At 41.8% G+C, this 22476-nt stretch overlaps 1 protein-coding gene across 1 annotated transcript in view; it reads right to left on the reverse strand.

The window, feature by feature from the left end:
• Nucleotides 1-22476, reverse strand: part of MYOM2 (myomesin 2) — an 81103-nt gene that overhangs the window by 19846 nt on the left and 38781 nt on the right. The window contains exons 13-24 of the mRNA XM_083607054.1: nucleotides 19866-20037; nucleotides 17783-17966; nucleotides 15048-15222; nucleotides 13929-14050; nucleotides 12783-12970; nucleotides 11336-11462; nucleotides 7737-7915; nucleotides 7016-7130; nucleotides 6329-6485; nucleotides 6126-6232; nucleotides 3504-3548; nucleotides 2862-2998 (exon numbers count right to left, since the gene is read on the reverse strand). Of these exons, the coding sequence (XP_083463180.1) occupies nucleotides 2862-2998; nucleotides 3504-3548; nucleotides 6126-6232; nucleotides 6329-6485; nucleotides 7016-7130; nucleotides 7737-7915; nucleotides 11336-11462; nucleotides 12783-12970; nucleotides 13929-14050; nucleotides 15048-15222; nucleotides 17783-17966; nucleotides 19866-20037 (1708 nt within the window). The remainder of the gene's footprint in view (nucleotides 1-2861; nucleotides 2999-3503; nucleotides 3549-6125; nucleotides 6233-6328; nucleotides 6486-7015; nucleotides 7131-7736; nucleotides 7916-11335; nucleotides 11463-12782; nucleotides 12971-13928; nucleotides 14051-15047; nucleotides 15223-17782; nucleotides 17967-19865; nucleotides 20038-22476) is intronic.

Genomic DNA, 22476 nt, shown 5'->3' on the forward strand with positions numbered 1-22476 from the left:
TTATGGCAGTCATAAATACGAGGCTTTTATGTGAATTTCCACAAAAATATCATCAATCTCCAAATGCAAACGTCACCTGTGGCTTGCTAATTAAAGAGGTGAAATAATACTACTGTTCCAAAAAAAGAAAAAAAGTAGCTCTGATGCCAGTGCTTTCGTAGCATTGCTAAAAATACAAAAGGCAGGGAAGGAGGGAGAGATGACGCAGGTCTGGAAATAGCCAAAAGAAGAAGAGGGGGAAATGGTGTGGGAGGAAGAGGAGGAGGGGGAGAAGGAATAGGCCCTGGATATTACTGCTAAATAAGGAAGCAAAAAGTAGGCAAAATATAATATTCTAAAGAAAGAACATTTCCCATTTCCCATATATAAACTAAAAGGGACGTGGGTGGCGCAGCGGGTTAAACCACAGAGCCTAGGACCTGCCGATCAGAAGGTCGGCAGTTCAAATCCCCGCGATGGGGTGAGCTCCCGTTGCTCGGTCCGTGCTCCTGCCCACCTAGCAGTTCAAAGGCACGTCAAAGTGCAAGTAGATAAATAGGTACCGCTCCAGCGGGAAGGTAAACGGCGTTTCCGTGCACTGCTCTGGTTCGCCAGAAGCGTCTTAGTTATGCTGGCCACGTGACCCGGAAGCTGTACGCCGGCTCCCTCGGCCGATAAAGCAAGATGAGCGCCGCAACCCCAGAGTCGGTCACGACTGGACCTAATGGTCAGGGGTCCCTTTACCTTATATATAAACTAGTTAAACCTCCTAAAGAGTTTACAAAAAATGGAAAGAGTTCACAGAATTGCTGTCTATTACAGAAAGCCTTGGAATGCTTTTTATGTTAGTTGCACCATAAAACCGCCCCGGCGCAGATGAATAGAGGGGAGGTGTGTTTCTGTGTGTGTGTGTGTGTGTGTTTTAATATGCTCCTACTACCATGACTACAACTACTAATCTGTTCAGTTTCAAAGGTGTATTGGACGCTGTACACCACAGAAATGGTGTGCACTTTGTTCAGGGGATGTTAAATCTGCATTATACTCTAAACAGAGGGCAATGGAGCCTGGGGGGAATAAAAAGGGGTGCTTGTCCTAGAATTGACAAGGAAGATTTCCTAAAAATGTGGCTAGCTGATGAGTCACTAATTATATAATGCCAGAAGTAGGTGGAGCCTACTTCCCATATTGTCCTATAAGCGGTGAAGAGCTGCAGAGGGCAAATGGTCCTTCAGACTCAAGAATGAGTTCTCTGAATTAAGTTGGTGGCTAAAGTTGATGGCAATTTGACACGGTTGCTCTGTGCAGTTGTTTAAGCGGTTTCCAGTGGGGAGCATAATAAGGGAAGGTACTAAAATCTGTGCTTGGCAGCTTTTAGGGCTGTTTGTCCCTCTCTTTCCAGCAAGTCTGCAGGCTGACTATCATGACATGGTATGTCATGTGTGAACAGTAAGTAGAGACTGGGTGGCATGAAGGAAAAAAGTTGAGGCACTCCCACAACCTAGCAGGTTGATGCCAGCTGCACTTCCCATGTTTAAACCATTTTTCCCAACAGCCCAAAGAGAGCCAGGAGGTTGGGTGCCATTTTTCTACAATATTCCCAATATATAATGTAGCTCTGGGGCATCAGAGCACTGCTGCTGCCTAGCATTACCATGCAAGCCCACAGCAGTAAGAAAGAGCCTGCGAGAGAACATTTTGCCCGAGCCCCCTAATTAAGGTTCAATGCTGCCTTACAGATGCTGGTTGATCATCCCATTGATCCTTTATAACCATAAATTTAACCTGCAAGAAGAAACGTCTGACCTGAAGACCTAATTAGGCCTGTCAGGCTACCCAGTTTGGCCCATGAGGCTGTTTTGGCCAAACTACACCCACCTGATGTCTTATTATGTCAGGTGTGAGGCAGGTAAAGGTGTAGTTTGGCCAAAGGGGGTTTGCAGGCACCACACACATCATTTGGGAAGACAGGCAAACTAATGCCAGTGTACTGGAAGAAGCAAAGATCACCAGTGTCAACACAATGATTCTTCAGCATCAACTTTGTTGGACTGGTCATGTTGTTCGGATGCCGGATTATCGTCTTCCAAAACCACTGCTCTATTCTGAACTTTAAAATGGAAAGCAAAATGCTGGTGGTCAACAAAAGAGGTTAAAAGGCTCTCTCAAGGCAAATCTTTAAAAATGTAGTATAAACACCAACAACTGGGAAACACTGGCCTGCGAGCGCTCCAGTTGGAGAACAGCCTTTACCAAAGGTGTCATGGGCTTTGAAGACGCTTGAACTCAGGACAAAATGGAGAAATGTGCTAAGAGGTAGGCACATTTGGCAAACCCTCACCGTGATCAACTCCCGCCCAGAAACCTATGTCCCCCACTGTGGAAGGACATGTGGATCCAGAATTGGCCTCCATAGTCACTTACGGACGCACTGTTAAACCCATTTTTATGGAAGACAATCTTACTCAGCTACAAGTGATCGCCAAAGAGTAGAAGAAGATTCCACTGACCAGCTGAATCTCCACATGGGCAAAAATGGGTCACCTGATATCATGCTATCATTATGACATCATGTGATTGAGAGATAGATGACTTCATTCACATCTCAGACTTGGCCAATAGGGGGTAGGGGATATATGAATTGGGTTCACCACCAAATCCAGTTCCCTACCCTTGAATCAATCTTCTTTATTTATCACATTGGACTCTCTCACTTGTTAATACCTCACTTGCCTGGTGAAGTGGTTTATAAGGGTATATGTATCTCGCAGCTGTACATATGGAGAGATGCCATTTAAAAAGAAAGAAAAAGTCCCTTCACCAGGTCTAAGTACTCGTCCTACAAAGAATCTGGCACTACATCTTCCCAGGCATGTACTTACATCACTGCTGACAACTTCACTGTCATTGATTACAAATCTATAGCTGGCATCAGCTGAAATGCTCTCAGCCTGAAGCCAGAAACGAACTTGGCCTCTGTCCAAAACCTCATAGGTTAATTCAGACTTCAGAGGGATTGCTGGAGGGAAAAGAGCAGAGCACAAAAGCAAACACGTGAAGGATTTTTTTCCGGTTTCCTTTCTTTTCTGCTTTGGAATAACTTAGCCAAAGATAAGTCCCAGCAGTTTAAAGCTTTTGAGAGTCTTCAGCAACAAACAAGTGAAATGTTATGAAAGCTAAATGGAACCCCTCCATGGTATTTGCACAGATGTGTATTAAAGCTGGTTTTGCATGAGTCAGAGCACAAGCTGAAGTGCATATTTATTGCACTATTTAGGGCTTTTAAATACATAATCCAGCAAATATTAGACATATCCAAGCTGAATCCATTCATCCAAATACATTTGCAGTGGTGAAGAAGATCTCTCTTAAACAGAAACTAATATTTGCATTTAATTAATAGAAGGATAAGCAAGCTGCTCTATTTAAAAAAAAAACAACACTTTTCATTACTTTACTCCAATCAACGGAGTGTAAATATATTCCTTCTGGGACTGAATATTAGATTCAGAAGTCCTACTTACTTGGATTTCTGATTTCATGGCTTAGTGTCATCAGACGTTCAAGCTCTGAAATGAAGGGCAATTTTCATGTTTTAATTTATTCTGACAGTCAAAATAAATGTTAAGAACAGTATATGACTCCATAAAGCACTAATAATCTTTTTTTTTTTTCATTTCGGTGAAGAAGATACCTATAAAAAGTCAACTTTTGCAAATGAAAGAATATGAGAAGAGACAGAGAGTTTGAAAAGGGCCGTATACCTCATGCAGAATGTCCCAGGTTCAATCCCTGTCATCTCCAAGACAGACTTGGGGAGACCCCTTTCCGAAATTATAGAATTATTGCAGAATTGTAGAGTCGGAAGGGACCACAAGGGTCATCTAGTCCAACCCTCTGCAATATTTTGCCCAATGTGGGGCTCAAACTCACAACCTTGAGAGTCTCATGCTCTACCAACTGAGCTATCCAGCCCTGAAGCTCTGCTGCCTGTCAGTGTCAAGAATACTGATCTAGATAGACCGAAGGTCTGACATGGTTTAAGACAGCTTTCTACATTTCTAAGTTCAGAATGAAATATACTAAAAGCAAAAGGTAAAATGTCCAAAACAAGCAGACCCAGGGGCTGAGTGAGACTGCCACCTTAGGCAGCCGATTTGGAGTGTCACGAAAGGGCAAGAGATTGGTGGTTATTTAAATTACTAGCGTTGTATTTACTGCCAGGGAAGGGTGCTTATGAGATGTGCCAAAATAACATGACTGCCCTTTGTTAAGATGCACTTTGGGTACAATGAAGAAAGGGCATTTGCGGTTCCACCTCAGGATGAAAATTGTCTTGGGCCAGCCCTAATCCAACATCTACGTCTCTCATTTCTCTGCTGAGCTGACCCTGTTCCCTGGTGTCTCCTTATGAAAGGGTCTCCTTTCAGCGTTTGCAAAAGAGAATGAAAGCTGGTGGACAGGAAATGTTTACAAAGATACACAGCAAATGTCAATAAATCCTCATAGAAATTGTGCAAAAGGCTAGGTTCTACATAGCTGGATACAGAGATTAGCCCTACTTAACACATTAGAATTGCTAATGAGAGCTCAGAAAATGGAACTAATTGCACAATGTGCAAATTTGCAAGTAACAAAGAAAAGGCAAAATTAGCAAGTGAAACATCAAGGAAACCCAACAGATAGTTCTATCTCATTTTTAAAATGTATTACGTGCATCTAAGGCCCATTTATTTCAAAGATTTCCTAGTTTGTGGGGAAACATGAATCCTAGAGCTTGTGGGATAAATGTGATATAAATGTAATATGATCAATAAGGACTGAGCACCTTAGAATTGTATCCAGAAATAAGCCTATATAAATTATTATTATTATTATTACTATACGTCTTGCCTTGCAACCTGAGACATATGCCACATGTGTAGATATGTTTTATGTGTTACAAGTCTTTCATTACATGTGTTTTATTATTATGTTTTCATCATCTTTGCTTGTCTGTTAAAATCTGTTTGCTTGTTTGTTTTGTTTTGTTTGTTGGCTATAAACTGAACTTGGCTGAACTTTTGATTTGGATTTGATGCTAACATTAATAATAGTAAATAGTTGTAGTATTGTGGCTCATGAGTTACTGGTGCTCTTGACAGTGCAGAGTGTCTTCCAGAAGCTTAGGCTGGTGACCCAACTATTTGGACAGGGATAGCATAGATAGTAATCTATGCTCTGAAAACCTCCAAGTTAAAGTATTGCTTCGAAAACAGTTTGGAAGCTTCAGTTAGTGCATAATACAGCTACCCAACTATTGAGAGGTTCAAGGTGGACAGATCATACAATGCCAATTTGGTTACAACTACACTGGCTGCCTGTGTGCTTCTGAGCCCAATTCAAAGTCCTAGCTTTGATCTATAAAGCTCTTTATGGCTCAGGACCCCAATATCTTCTGGAATGCCTCTCCACAGATAAACCTAACTGGACTCTTAGATCATCTTCTGAGACCCTTTTCAAGCTCCCCTCTCTGAGGGAAGCTCAGAGGGTTGTGACAAGGGTCTTTTCAGTTGTGGCACCCTATCTGTGGAGTGTTCTCCCCAAGCAAGGTCTACCTTTTCTGACATCTTTTTGGCCTCAGGATATCATTTTTTCCCAGGCTTTTGAAAGACTGAGATGTGAGATGCTGCTGTTTTGTTCCTAATGTGCTGCCAAGCTTATTGTGGTTGTTATGGGGTTAGTCCCCCCCCCCCTGTTTTTATGATATAATGTATTTATATTTATGTTTTTTAATATGTTGTAAGTCGCTTGGAGACCTTAGTGTACCAAGTGACCATCAAGTCAAATAATTAACAATCAAAGTAGTAGTAGAGCTGGAAAATGATATATCTCTATTGACCTTTCTATTGCTTAAGCAGTATTTAATTATATTAAACGTTTCTTCTTGTTGTTTTTTTTAAAAAAGCCAAATTATAGAATCTGAAAATTTGAAAAAATGTCTTTCCTTAAAAAAATTTAAAGGCTATAAAAGTTTCATGTCCTCTTTGGCATAGAAACAATGAAGGGTGAGATGCATACATTTGATTTGGGGGTTAATAAAGTTCCCTGTTTAGCTTTATATAACTCTGCCATGCCCTATAAAGAATACAAGATTATTTTCTTACCTTCTTCATCCATAATAAAACTGGATGAAATACCATCAGTATCGCTAACAGCAACAGCATAGGTTCCCAAATCATCCTTGTCCGGTTTCATAAAATAAAGTTTAGAACTAAAAAATAAAGTACAAAAAAAAGACAGGTCACTACTTGTTTGCTAAAAGTATCCTGAATTTCAAAGACTTCTTTAAAACAACTGTAGAACTTACTGTTCTCCAACTGTTTCAACTTTATATTTATCATGATCTTCTATCTCTTCATAGAATTTACTCCAAGCAAAATGAGAAGCATCTGAAATTTCTTTGCAGTCAAAGGCAAGGTAAATATTGCCTTCTTCATCCACACCTGCAGTGATTTCCTTAGTGTCTGCAATATATGATTGCCACGAGAAATGTAATTATTAAGGGGATGTATGGGTTCTGTATGGGGGGGGGGTGAATGTTGATTCAATTAAGAAAGTCTTAAAGTCTGGAATGTTCCTTTAATTAGTTCAATTTGCTGCTGAAGCCAGAGGGAAGAAGCAGCTTACAAACAGAGAGAGCAAACAAGTTTATTTTAAGAGCTCGCAACAGTGGGGAAATGGGGCTGTTGCAGAGATATCATTATACCATCTAGCATTCTCACACAGTGAAGTTTCAGAGACAGGACAGGGTTAGAATTGGGAGGCGGTTTCAGTGTGCCCATGAAAGTAGAAACCAACATAAAACACAGGGTTTCAGTAAGAAGCAAAAATGGCTTTAGGGGTGCACTTTGACCTCTTTGGGTCTCAACCCTTTGGCTTTATAGTCAGATAGGAAAATAAACACATCTACCCCTTCCAGGGTTTAAAAAGTTACCCCGCATTGTAGATATTTGGGCATTTTAGAAGTATAGTGGTCAATATCATGTCTTCATACCTGGTCTAGCCTGGACCAGCACAGCTTCAGAAACATCCGAGGGCTTGCCTACACCAGCATCATTCACCGGACGAATTCGAAATACGTAAGATCTGCCCTCATGTAATTCGGTGACCTTAAAAAAAATACAGACAATGAAGTGCTTTCAACTAACAGCAAGATGGGGGGAAATTAGAAGTGACAACATTCCAAATACCACAGTAAATAACTTCCAAGTACTCTCCTTCCTAAGGGACGCGGGTGGCGCTATGGGTTAAACCACAGAGTCTAGGACTTGCTGATCAGAAGGTCGGCAGTTTGAATCCCCGCAACGGGGTGAGCTCCTGTTGCTTGGTCCCTGCTCCTGCCAACCTAGCAGTTCGAAAGCACGTCAAAGTACAAGTAGATAAATAGGTACCGCTCTGGCGGGAAGATAAACAGCGTTTCCGTGCGCTGCTCTGGTTCGCCAGAAGCGGCTTAGTCATGCTGGCCACATGACCCGGAAGCTGTATGCCGGCTCCCTTGGCCAATAAAGCGAGATGAGCGCTGCAACCCCAGAGTCAGCCACGACTGGACCTAATGGTCAGGGGTCCCTTTACCTTTACCTTTACTCTCCTTCCTTGGAGGTGTTTAAGCAGAGGTTGGGTGGCTATCTGTCATGGACGCTTTAGTTGAGATCCCTGCATTGCAGGGGATTGGACTAGACGACCCGGGGGTCCCGTCCAACTCTAAGATTTTCTACCTTTTGATAACGGTGTGATGTTGGCTTCTCGTTGAATGTGAACCATTCTTCTCCTTCCTCCTCCTTGTAGTCCACAAAATATCCACTAACAGGGCTGCTGCCAATGTAAACAGGCGCTTTCCAGAGAATCACAAGGGATGTATCCCTAACCTCACAAAATGTAAGATCGTAGGGAGGGCCTAAAGAAGATGGATCATAAATGGATGTCAACAAGAGAAATGAGAGAGAAAGTCAGTTCAGTTCACATTTAAAGGCAAACTTCACTCATTAGCACTTTTTAACGTATGCATAAAAATGCATACATTGGTGAAAATAACATGCCGGAATGTATTATATTAGGGTGAATTGCTTTGCAAAAATTTGTGTATCCACACTGGTTAGTTGATGTCTGTTTTTCACTCTTTGATGGTTTTTTTTTTGTTGGTTTTGTTTCTATTGCTGTAAACTGCTTTGACATATTCTTAATGATATAGTAGTATACAAATAATTTTATAAATAAATAAAATTACATACAAATGTGTCTATTGAGAGAAATTTGCACTAGCACGCTGCTGAAATTTCATGGGGACTTTAAAAAAAAAGAATCACAAATTAATGTGGAAATGTTGAGAACTGAAAATTGGAAGAAGAAAAATTCTCTTAGCAACAAGTTAAAAGAGCAGGCCTGGAAGGAATAGGAACAAAGCCCATTGCTTACTTCAACAATATTAAATTATGTCAGAATTGGATCCACAGTTCAGCCAAAATTCACAGATGGCAAAACTGGAGAGGCCATTTCATTGAATATTCTCTAGGGCGGAACCTGAAATTTCCTGACTGTTCAGGAGGAGCTGAAAAGAAGAGTATTTTCCAAACAGAAAACTCTTTTCTGAGAAATGTCAGTCCAGTCCTAATTACTACCTAGCAAACAGGTTCATCCCCTGTTTTCCTGTACAAGAGTGATACATTAGAATTCAAGAGCATAGATTGCTAAATGGAATTTAGTAGTTTCAATCTGAGGTAAGAGGCATTTCAATGGGAGATTCCATGTGTTCAAACAGTGTTTTGTGTGTGTGCGTGCATGCACAAATGCTTCCTTTAAATACAGTTTTAATTTATTACTGTTCTGATGTGCCAACCTGCTCCACTGAGTTTAGAACTAACTTTGTCACCGAATACAAATGATTTCATTAACACTTATATTGATTTTACTGTTTCCACATGAATAGCATGCACAAAATGGAAACTAGTATTCGCCACTGAAGTCCTTCAAGGCAGCAAGTAGTGTTTGAATTTCTGTTGCAAAGGGTTTGTATCAATCTGCTTGTGTTTTGTGAGGAAGTACTTTTCATGGTAATGGAACAACAACAAAAAGGCATGAAGTGGAAGGCTAGAGAAAAATTCAAGGAATGTAATGATATTTCCCTCGAATCCAGCTACAAGCAGGTGCCTTATTCATGTCTTTCTATGTTGAGAGGCTGAATCTTTACTTCATGATTTATTTTTCTATAGCTGTCATTGAGAGTTCCAGTGCAACACAGCTTACCACATTAATATTTATATACCCAAATATTAAAATACTCTCATATAAAAAGAACCGCAGCAGGTTTGTGCCACAATTTCCCAACGTAATTCAAACTACTTTATTCAAATAATGCAGGACAAGCCCATCATTTTCCTGCTTCTAGATGCGTCTATTAAAGACTAAGAGACTAGCCTGAAATTCTGCAAACATGTGCAGAGGCAATAATCCAAAGTGGAAGGTTATAGAAAGGACTCAAAGAAGTAAATAGTGATTCCCTTTTTCTCTCAGCGTGATTATAGTCACTTTCTTGAGATTGGAATCTATTTATGGTCAAAAGCTTGAGGCTGAAGACGTATTCCCTTCAAATGAAACAGACAAACAACATTACCTAGAAGCTTCTGTTTGCTTTGATTAATTAGAGAGCTGGGCAAGCTATCTGAAGCTCACCTTGGAAGAACTTGGAAAGTTTCCAGGAATGGAGATAGGAAAATTTGGGTCATTTTTTGAATACTTTTGTTGTTTTTGTTGCAAATGCAGAAACCCTTGGCAGAATGATCATTTTCCTGAGCACTTGGGCCCTGATGCTCTGTTAGCCCAAGTGTCAGAGGAATATAGATGGGGAGAGAAAGGAGACCTTGGAACGACTCCTTACGTGCCGCCATTGTTGCTGCTTCCCTCAATATTTGACAAATAAGGGAAGGAGTAATGGTGTTACAGTGGGTAAGAAGGCTTTTTTTTGGGGGGGTGAGGACTGACAGGGATAGTATGCAGGCATTTTTCCAAGTCCTCAGACTCACTTTGAGAAACAAACTGAGATCTTTTAACTGATCGATTTTTTAAAAAAGATTGCATATCATTTCTGAGTTCATCTAAAGAAAGATTAGGGGCACTCACCCACCAGTTTTTGAGCACACTTCTGACAATGTTCTCTCCACTGATGAACTAACCACAGTTGATTCACCAAATGGAAGGGGACATATGTGCCATCTCTAGGGGACCCTAGGTGCCAAGGCACCCATAAAAGTTTCACAGTGGGTGCCCAGCCGGGTGCCCTATGGTGTCGCATGTGTGATGTCACATAGCACCCCAAGGCCTGATGGGCCTCAACGCAGCCACTGGAGGCTCTGACGGGGCCCCTCACACCATGTGACGTCATGTGTGTGCCATGTTGGGCTGTGTGTTGCCATGTGATGCCACGCATGTGGCATACTAATAATAATAATAATAATAATTTATTATTTATACCCCGCCCATCTGGCTGGGTTTCCCCAGCCACTCTCGGCGGCTTCCAACAAAACACTAAAATACAATAACCTATTAAACATTAAAAGCTTCCCTAAACAGGGCTGCCTTTAGATTTCTTCTAAAAGTTTGGTAGTTATTTTTCTCTTTGACATCTGGTGGGAGGGCATTCCACAGGGCGGGTGCCACTACCGAGAAGGCCCTCTGCCTGGTTCCCTGTAACTTGGCTTCTCGCAGCGAGGGAACCACCAGAAGGCCCTGGGCGCTGGGCCTCAGTGTCCGGGCAGAATGATGGAGGTGGAGATGCTCCTTCAGGACCGAGGCGTGGTGTCACACCCACACACACACCAGGCACCCTCAATGTGGGGCAAAATCTGGCACGCCTGGAAGGGAATGGAGTCATGATTGGCTGTTAACAGCCCACAGAAGAAGAAGAGTTTGGATTTGATATCCCGCTTTATCACTACCCTAAGGAGTCTCAAAACAGCTAACAATCTCCTTTCCCTTCCTTCCTTCAGAACAAACACTCTGTGAGGTGAGTGGGGTTGAGAGACTTCAAAGAAGTGTGACTAGCCCAAGGTCACCCAGCAGCTGCATGTAGAGGAGCCGGAAATCGAACCCGGTTCACCAGATTACCAGTCCACCGCTCTTAACCACTACACCACACTGGCTCCCACAGGCCTTGTATTGCTTTCCCCTGATAAACTGTGAAAACCTTTTCTTATGACAAACTGGAGTACTGTGCTTAAAACTCAAACATATTAAATGACGACTGCCATTGTCAAGTGATAACGTTTGAACTGTCACTCATTTTCAAAAATGCATTCCCTTTATGAATGGCCAAACTACTTACCAGGTTCTGGCATTGTCCAGGCCTCACATTTGAAATGCTTGCTGGGTTCGGATGCCTGCCCTATGCCAGCGATATTTGCGGCAGCAATTTTGAATTCATAGTAGGCGTTTTCTGTCAAATCCTCTACCTTTGCAGAACAGTTGACATTAAAAACAAATTTAATGTGGGTAATATTCACATGACCTTCTTAATAGAAGTAAGACATTCAAGATCTTCTCATTTATTGGGAGTTAACTTCCGTAGTGCTTTAAGCTAAATAACCAAGTTAATTTAAAAAGAAAAAAATAGGGAGGAGAGCTCTTTAGCTGTTTAAATATGGACAGGTTCCATAAGAGAAGCAATGGCTGGTCTGTTTAAAATAAAATTTCTAATGGGAAACTGTCCTGTGGGACTTTTAATGGCTGTCTTTTTATAACATGAGATTTTGTTGGCAATAGATAACAGATGAAATAAGCTACTGTCCAGAATCATTCATCAATCAGCAACAAGTAACAGTAAGATGTAGCTAGAAATCAACCACAGCTCAAACATGCTGGTCAATTGTTCCATCCTGTCTTCTGACTTCCAGGAGAAACAAAGCACAAGGCTAGGCTTATCTATACATGGAAACCAACACTTGAAGTTTGTTTCTCCCAAACCAACATGAGCAATAAGTCATGAGATCTTAGCTCATGCTGGTAGTTGTTTGGAGTAAAACAGACTCTAGTTGGCATGTACCACTAAGGCAAGACTTGTGCTTATGTTTCTCCTGAAAGCAGGCAGGGTGAAGCGGAACAGAAGTGATTGACAAGCGTGCACCAGCACACTGCTTGTTCATGGTAAACCATGGTTTATTTCTGACTATGGCTTACTGTTACAGTGGTACCTCAGGTTAAGAACTTAATTCGTTCTGGAGGTCCATTCTTAACCTGAAACTGTTCTTAACCTGAGGTACCACTTTAGCTAATGGGGCCTCCCGCTGCCACCACACCGCCGCCATGCGATTTCTGTTCTCATCCTGAAGCAATGGTGGTCCTTGACTTAACCCAAGGTACTATTTCTGCGTTAGTGGAGTCTGTAACCTGAAGCTTATGTAACCTGAAGCGTCTGTAACCTGAAGTGTTTGTAACCCAAGGTACCATCGTCCTGTTCTGAACTTGTCTTTTCCTTTATGGCAGCATGAATAAACCACTATAGAAGCATTGTCTCAATGCAAGAGGGAGGGAAAACCCAGCCAGGTGGGTGGGGTAGAAATAATATTTTTAAAATAAATAATCATCAACATGATCATCATCATCATCATCTCATCCACTGCATGCAACCGCACAATGTGCCCATTCAGACAATATGTGCTAATGTTTCATCTCTTCCAGGCCATATTTTGGAATGGTTTCATCACAGCCAAAATTACATCTTAAAAATAAAGTGATATTAAGTCTAAATACCAAAATTTGAAAGCAATACTGACCGTATAAATCCTCTCTTTAATAAGAGAAGAGTTGACTTCATGCCAGTTGTGATGATGTAGCTCTCGTTTGTCGATGTAATAACCCAGAATATTTGACCCACCACTGAATCGTGGAAGCTTCCAGCCAATGGTCATTGAGTGGCCATCACAGTTGAGAAGTGTGAGACCATAAGGAAAGGAGGGGCAGGCTTAAAGAAATCAAGCGCATGAAATATTATAACAACGTCCAAATTGAATATGTCAAATAATACCAATTTGCTTCTTTTCTACCTATTAGTTGCGTTATAGTGAAATAATGGTTTCAGACTCAGCTAACAAATTTAAGAATATACATAATCCTATGCATGTCTACTCAGAAGCAAGTCTCATAGAGCTCAATGGGGTCTACCTTAAACACATTATAGGTAAAGAAAGGCTTAACTAAGGCATTATTTCCCATCATCCCTCAATAATACTCTTCCATGTTCCCTTGCGACAGCATTAACATAAAACAGCTAGGTTAATCATCTTCCTTATGTCCTAAAGACCCCAAAGATTAGATTGTTCAGAACCTGTTTTAAGTTCCTACCCTTCTTCTTGAGCAACTAAATTCCTTTAATGAGCCAAGCTATCAAGGGTTGTCCTATATTGCTGTGAAGAAGAAGAAGAGAAGAGTTTGGATTTGAGATCCCGCCTTTCACTCCCTTTAAGGAGTCTCAAAGCGGCTAACATTCTCCTTTCCCTTCCTCCCCCACAACAAACACTCTGTGAGGTGAGTGGGGCTGAGAGACTTCAAAGAAGTGTGACTAGCCCAAGGTCACCCAGCAGCTGCATGTGGAGGAGCGGAGACGCGAACCTGGTTCCCCAGATTACAAGACTACTGCTCTTAACCACTACACCACACTGACTCCCCACATCCTACTGGAATGTGCCATGCCATTCCTCACAGGGAAACTTCTGATAATGTGAAACAGTCCCATGCTATTGGGACACGAAGCAGTGTGCTACATGTTATACAGCACATGACAGAGTCACTGCAGGGAGATGGCTCACTGCTTGGATCAGGTAACACATATGCCAGCCCTGTGACACTTGTGAGTACAACAGAGTTCTCAGTGTGTTTTTGTTGCTGTTGCTGAATCTGGATCATTACAAAACATCACTTACTGAGGGCTGCTTGTACTGTTATAGGTTCAGACTCCTGAGAATTTTCACTCATTCCCACTGCATTTGCAGCCTTCACACGAAAGACGTATTTCTCTCCTGTTGCTAAGCCATGCACAGCAAATCTGAAAGAAATGGGGATGGAGACTGTTACAGGGATTGAATGGAAAGATGTATACGTGGACTATATTACATAATGTGAATTCCTGACCTATATTTGGATCTGATATCCCGCTTTATCACTACCCAAAGGAGCCTCAAAGCAGCTACCATTCTCCTTTCCTTTCCTCCCCCACAACAAACACTCTGTGAGGTGAGTGGGGCTGAGAGACTTCAGAGAAGTGTGAGTAGCCCAAGGTCACCCAGCAGCTGCATGTGGAGGAGCGGAGACGTGAACCCGGTTCACCAGATTACGAGTCTACCGCTCTTAACCACTACACCACACTGGCTCTCATCAAAAGTATGTTCTATGTGAGCAAATTTGACGCATTGTTGAATATAATTTCTGCAACATCTTCCTTCAAACGAGTGGGAAAGATGTACACATTTGATTCTAGCCCTCTTCATAGTTCCTGTGCCCTCAGAGGTTCAGGGGCCAGTGGACCAGGAGAGTGCATTCTCTGTGGCAGCCCTTAAATTGTGGAATTCCCATCCTCGCAGGATGCATTCATTCCAAAGTTTCCATCATATGCCAAAGACAGATCTCTTTGCTTTTGGCACTTGAGGTATTTATATTATAGGATCCACCTTATTCTTCTGATATTGTATTTCTATAGTCTGCCCTAGGGCCTAATGGTTAAAAGGAGGCAATAAATGCCGTTAAGTAACAGTAATTACAACAATAACCACTTGTATGGTGTATTCAGTGCTTTTCTTCTAGAAAAATGGTGTTTGAGTACTCCCCGAAAAAGCACTTATATTATTAAGCATCAAATTAATGGGGAAATGAAGAGTTTGGGGTCTAGAGAATAATTTGAAGGTAGCTGAAGCTAAGAAGCTCTGAACCTAGTCAATGTCCATCCAAAATTCATGTAAGGCTCTGAAGCTGTTTGACCAAAGGGCAGATTTTTTTAAAAAAAGGGAAAGAAAGGTAATAAATCAAACCATCACAATTCCCTTTACCTGTTATAGCCGATGGGCTTATGGTTACAAGGTTCCCAGTGATTCGATCCTGCCACAGAACAGTCAATGTAGTAGCCAAACAGGTCTTCTTCATGTTTTGGCTTGTCCCACTGGACAACAACAGAGGTTTTTGTGTTTCTTGTTGCCACGATACGTCCCGGAGCAGAAGGAACAACTGTGCCACAAGAAGAGAAGGTTTTGTTTGTAACTATTTGCATATCAACATATAGCCAGCTTACCCGCCAGCTCTTGGTACACCAACAAATAACTACTTAACACACAATATCCCAGTTGCTGAACCAGCACAATACCAATGCAATAGAGCCCAAAGCTAAGCACTTTTCAGTCCTAGCAATTTTAATGGGAAAGTGTGATGATGCCAATGTCTGGAAATAATGCGTTCAAGATACCCTCTCAGCTTATAATGCCTAGATGTGTTCCAAAGAGAGATTCTTTGTCCTAAAATTTGTAGTGTTATTGGAATTCAAAATGAGACTGGATGCTTACAGACTCTCTATTTTGGATGGGATTCAATCACATAACAGGAAATTCAGGCTGCACGATTAAAGAAGATCTGGTGCTCTTTCAAAACAAACCTGCTTCCCCCAAATGTTAGACTTTTTGCAGTAAGGAAAGTGATGGGGAAATGCACTGAATAGTGTGGGGTAGCACTTGCTTGACAAACTGTGGTCTAATTTCCTACAAAAAAGAATCAGGATGAATGTTCATTAAGTAGCCTGTGTAGTCTAATCTCTCCATGAGCAAATTAGGATAAATGCTCAATAAACAGGTTGTCTGGAAGTGACCTATGTTGTGTTTACATGCTAATTTTGTGCCTATGCAGTCTTTGCTAATCAGAGTGGGTGATCAAACCCAGCAGCCACTGTTGACAAATGCTCATAAGTTGATTACTATAAACCCCTAACCCCAATGGAATTATCTTTGATTGCTGTACTTCACTAGAACTTTTTAAAATGGGAAACTCATTTGCAGAAGAACATCTTGGCTCCTGAGCAATCAATTGGCCCAGGAACTTCCAAGATCAAAAAAGCCAGGGACGTCTCAAAGGCATACAGCATGTAAATGTGACCTTTAAAGTTATTCATGGGGAAAGGTATTTACAGAAATAAGCAAAATCTCAAAACAGGATGTACAAGGTAATCCATACCTAGGTTTATTAACAAACTTCAAAGATACCCAACTTAAATTATGACACAAGGAACTTATTACTTTTCTTTTCGTTGTGGCACAATTGCTTGTAACAAAATGGGAAATGACTTGATCCCCTACACATCACACGATGGAAACAGAATATATGGACAATTGCTTTATCTGAGAAACTAAGAGAGTGGACGTGGGTGGTGCTGTGGGTTAAACCACAGAGCCTAGGGCTTGCCGATTAGAAGGTCGGCAGCTCGAATCCCCATGACGGGGTGAGCTCCCGTTGCTCGGTCCCAGCTCCTGCCAACCTAGCAGTTCAAAAGCATGAAGTGCAAGTAGATAAATAGGTACCGCTCCAGCAGGAAAGTAAACGACATTTCCGTGGACTGCTCTGGTTCGCCAGAAGCGGCTTAGTCATGTTGGCCACATGACCCAGAAGCTGTACACCAGCTCCCTCGGCCAATATAGCGAGATGAGCGCCACAACCCCAGAGTCATCCACTACTGGACCTAATGGTCAGGGGTCCCTTTACCTTTACCTTTAACTAAGAGAGTACATGCACAGGATGATGTATGTTGGCACACACCAACTAGGCATATATATTTACTGGGAAATGTGAAACATTTGTCTACTGTTTTGAGTGTGAAGGGAAGATGGCTCTGCTTCTACATAGGGAAGACTGAGAGGAAAGGAGCTGCACCATGGCAACAGGTCGCTCCTCCTGAGTAGTAGCTCCCATCAATCTGGTGCCAATCTACTGTCTCAACCATCACTGAAGCTGCCTTCGCTTGACCCACAGAACCTAAGGCGCATTGTGAGAATGTGTTTCCATCCCATAAAGGCTGTGTTGGATGCAAAATTTAGGAATTTTCTCATGTTTATGCATTTGTTATTTTTTATATCAGGCACTTCCTGCAATCAGGAACACAAGATAGCTAACACTGGCTAAATAAAACAAAGATTCAATAAGAAAACCATAGTTAAAACCACAACGTCATACTGTTGTCCTGACTTGGTTGAAAATAGAGATAAGCAGCATTCACTCATTGTAAATCATGTGCTTATTTCTTTTCCCTTGAAACTTTAACTGGGCTTAACTGTAGCTGAATCCTGCCCCGCTAGCATTACAACAATTTTACTCTAGTTTGGTAGACAGAAACACCGATACAAATATACAAATGCTAAACAGCAATGCTGATTAAATTGTCATATAACTCCTCTTAAAAAGGTAGGAAGGTGAGATAGACATATCTCTCTGTGTGTGTGTGTGTGTGTGTGTGTGTGTGTGTGTGCGCGTGTGTTACTATAAGAGAGAAGTCAGACCTCAATTTCTATGTCTTATCAGAAGAATATAATTTGAAGAGCTCTAGTTGCTAGGCAATATCCGGTCCATGGGCATGACTATGGATTTTGGTTGGGAGAATGATGAGTTGCCTCACAGACTCACAATCACCTTTTAAATTTTGCCATATACATGCTATGCACATTCTTGAACTTGCTAGCAGAACATTCTACTTTTCAGCGCCAACAACACCCCAATATCACTTTTTGTTAACGTTTTAAAACCGACTTACCAATGGACTCTTGTGCTTGAATAGGAGGTGTTATTTCTGAAGGATCACTGATCCCATGCTTGTTTGCTGACAAAACTCGGAAAACATACGATTTCCCTTCAGCAAGGTCAAACACTGCATAGCGGGGAGATCTCACAGCCACTTGAGCGTTGACCCTCTGCCAGCTTCCACTGCCAACCACAGACTATTCGAAAATAAATAAATGAGTGTGATTATCACTACTTTGTAAAGGTTGTAGAAAAAGGTCCTTGAAATGCTTAGATCACTAAACCGTCAGCACAAATCCTTATTGTTTCCAGATAGTCAGCTGCCAACTATCCCGTTTGTTATCTGTCTAATACGGGATCACTAAGCATGGATTCATGCCAAATAGAATGTAACGTGAGCCTTTTCTTTTACCTTGCAGGAGCTTGTCTGTTTGAAGTCTGTCATCAATAAGGGAATTATAAAAGCAGAGAGATTTTGTTTGCGTGTGCATGCATGTGTGTGTATGTGTGAATAATAATAATCATCTTAAAACAGCTGCTCCTCAAACAGGATTATTGTTTCCCAGAGTCTGGAAATTGTTTGCAGCAATCCGAGAATGAACTACTTTGTGAGCATTGCTCAGTCCTGATAACAGTGGTATTGCTACTGTTTTACTGTCCTTGTGATTATTAAGAATTAAGTAGGTTTATGCACATCCCTTGAAGTAAGCCCCACTAAACTCAATAGAGATTACTTCTGAGTAAATATATATATAAAAGCTTCCGTTGCTAGTCACCTGAACTGGTTTTTTCCTATTGCACTCCGCATTGTGCCATAAGGGGATCCTCTTTTCTCCTGAGTATGTTCACTGAAAAAAGGGACGCGGGTGGCGCTGGGGTTAAATCACAGAGCCTAGGACTTGCCAATCAGAATAATAATAATAATAATAATAATAATAATAATAATAATAATAATTTATTATTTGTACCCCGCCCATCTGGCTGGGTTTCCCCAGCCACTCTGGGCGGCTTCCATAGAAACCAAAAATACACTAAAATGTCACACATTAAAAACTTCCCTGAACAGGGCTGCCTTATGATGTCTTCTGAATGTCAGGTAGTTATTTATCGCTTTGACATCTGATGGGAGGGCATTCCACAGGGCAGGCGCCACTACCGAGAAGGCCCTCTGCCTGGTTCCCTGTAGCTTTGCTTCTCGCAATGAGGGAACCGCCAGAAGGCCCTCGGCGCTGGACCTCAGCGTCCGGGCAGAACAATGGGGGTGATGAGGCTCCTTCAGGTATACTGGTCCGAGGCCATTTAGGGCTTTAAAGGTCAACACCAGCACTTTGAATTTGAAATCAGAAGGTCGGCAGTTCAAATCCCCGCAACGGGGTGAGCTCCCGTTGCTCGGTCCCTGCTCCTGCCAACCTAGCAGTTCGAAAGCACGTCAAAGTGCAAGTAGATAAATAGGTACCGCTCTGGCGGGAAGGTAAACAGCGTTTCTGTGTGCTGCTCTGGTTCGCCAGAAGCGGCTTAGTCATGCTGGCCTCATGACCTGGAAGCTGTACGCCGGCTCCCTTGGCCAATAAAGCGAGATGAGCGCTGCAACCCCAGAGTCGGTCACAACTGGATCTAATGGTCAGGGGTCCCTTTATCTTTACCTTTATGTTCAATGAAAATAGGAAAGCAGGCACCAAACCTTGCCAAGAAAAGGAATTGGCGAATTTTCCTTTGGGAAGCAGAAACACTCAGGGCAAGTGGTTAGTCAAGGCACTTCCATCCTCACAAACTCTTTCTAACAGGAAGGCAAAGCTTTCACGGTTTCTCAGTGGTACATCAAATATAACTCTCACTTGTTCTCAATCTAGACCAGGCCAACCAAGCCCTGAAAAAGCACTTTATTTTGAATGCATTGTGTTTTTCTGTTGGCCACGATAAAAAAAAATCAAAGTAACAAAACATTATATTTTTCTGGTCTTTTTCATCTTCCTCCTGCCTAGACTGGTTCGCTAATTCTATTGTTTTGCTTGCTGAAACCGGGGAAACTATCTGAAACGAAAGGGTATGTGGCCATGAAATGCCTTACAGCTGAATGCAACTATACGGCACAGTACCTTCTCAATGAAATATGATAATGGCTCTTTGCCACGGGGAACAGGTGGATCCCAGCTGAGTACGACGTATGTTTTGCTGGTTTCTGAAGCGTGTACGTTGGTGGGAGGTCCTGGAATCTTAACATCGCCTAGAGGAGCAATAAACTCAGTAAGTGTTAAATGCCAGATTAACCTCCCAGGTCAGCGCTTATTTGAGAGCTTGTCTTCCTGAACTCCCTCGCTAGAGTGCATTGCTTGGCTATTAAGGGCTATAGTATCAGCTTTACAGTTTATTAAAGTTGCTTCATTTCTATTTTAAGACATCCAAGCAAGCCAATTAAAAGGGAAGGATTGATTTTTCACAGGCAGTGTTAAAAAAAACCACAAAAATCTGAAGAGGGAACAAAAAAAAAATCCATGTGTATTCGTCTCACAATATCTTTGTTCTACTTTGATCACGTTTGAATCACTTTAATCTGCTGTACTAAATGGCTTGATAAAGTCTTCATGCTTTATGCAGATGTGAGACAGAGCTGATCAAAGACAGGAGCCCAAAAGCTTCCGCCCCTGAAAAATGAGCAAGGAGGAAAATTCGCATGAAAGATCACAGCAATTAAGTATAAAACAGTACAGGTAAAGCACAGAGTAACGGAATAAATATCTCTTCTACACCAGGAATGTTAACGAGAACCAATGACACATACAGCATAGGAATGGAGAAATGAGTCTCCAATCACCTTCGCCCTCAAATTCCCAACAAGCAACAATCTAAGACTTCCTAATTTGGGAAAACTGAGAGATGACAGAGATCAGAGTGACTGCCCACACTGCCTTAGTTTGCCCAATCCATGCTTGTAACTCAGCAAAAGTGTCTGATATTGTTCCCACCTCATTCCCTATCTTGTCCTGAAGGGTGCAACTAGAATTTAGGCAAGATGACTGAATGCTGTCAAAAATAGTAAACCCTTCCTCATCTTTCTCTTGCAATGCCTAGTAAGAAAAGGGTAAGATGCAACGTCATCACATTTCCTGTTTCCATGCCTCTGCATGCACAGAAATGGAGGTGGGGAAAATGGACTTAGGGTGCATTGCATATTTTGAATTTCCAAAATATAGGGTCATGGGCAGCAGAGGGAATCAACACCCAGATGGAATGCTCAAAGGATAAACACGCAAGGCTGTTTGTCCATTTCTACTGCATTTGCCCCTTTGTTTTTCTGGGCAAAGATATCACACCCCTCATTGTGACCATATCAATCAATCTTTATTACGGTCCGGAGACCCAGCAAATCATTACAAAGCAATGCACAATTCAGACAGCCTACCTCCAGGTTAAATAAGCATTTTGTTCAGACTTAAAGATAGGAATCATTGGTTCTTGCAACCACCGATAAAAACTTCGCCAGTGCTAATGTTCTAACGTTTGTCCGGTCTTCCAATAGGAACCTGACATAGTGAGCCTCTGATTTTCCCGGGAAAGGTACCAGCAAGGGCAATATCAGTTCAGCCCTGGCTTGCTCATATTTCACACAGTGCAGCAAAATATGTTTTATAGAATCGATGTCTTGAGCACACGAACAAAGCATTGTGACATAGCTCCCGCTTCCTTTTGGAATCCAACCCCTGAGACATCCAACAGGAAGAAAGACTCCACCACACAGAGAGAAGACTTCTAGAGTGACTCCTATTAAAAATTGTAAGACACACAGGCCATGGTTTCCTTTGAGTGCATGAAGGTGCTCTGACCTTTAGCATCCCTGTTATGAAAACCCTGCTTCAGTTTAGAACAGTCATGCCAATGAGAACTGCAATGGTTCAGTCCCAGACTTTTTCTATGCCTGTAGGCTCCACAGTCAAAGAAGCAGAAAGGAGTTGGTATCTTTGGACACTTGCAGAATTCAAGATTTGCAAAATCCAGTATAAACTGGCCTGATCTGTATCTCCCAGTTTAGTGTGATCATAATATAGGTATACACTGGATTTTACAGTTCTCTGAATATTGCAAAATTTCAGCTCAAAAAAAATATGTTGGGATAAAATATATTTAGATATGTGCATTTTGAGAGAAAACGTGTTCAAAAACATGTTTATATATGTATGTATGTAATTATGCAGTTTTAAAAAAAGAAATCACACAAATTAATGTGGAAATAGAAGTGAATACATATGGAAGTGAAATGGGCTACAGTCACTAGAGGTTCCCTAGTATTTGAGAATTGCTACTAGAAACATGCCCCTGAAAGAAGGATCCCCTCCACAAAAATTCATGAAAACCCCTATTTCTAGCCCCTTGGATTCCCCCCCCCCTTGTCTATCAGTGCTGCTACCCACATTTATGTGATTGGTTTTATGGACTAGAAATAAACTGGTCCATCTTTCCATACATCTGCTCTGTGAAGGCATACTGACACCGATTCGACAGACTTAAACTATTCTAACAGCCTGGAATTATAGTTCAGGTGGGGCGGGGGAAATGAATACTTAGCACCACCACAAACTTTAGTTCCCAGGATCCTTTGAAGGCAACCATGATAGTGGAAGTGGTGTCACAGATGTAGCCTGATAGTGCAGCAATTGCTTACGTACACAGGGCAACAGCAACCTACTTCCTTCAATATTCAGAGCTGCAGTG

This window comes from Podarcis filfolensis (genome assembly GCF_964270895.1).
Source record: "Podarcis filfolensis genome assembly, chromosome: 3".
Lineage (NCBI taxonomy): Eukaryota > Metazoa > Chordata > Lepidosauria > Squamata > Lacertidae > Podarcis > Podarcis filfolensis.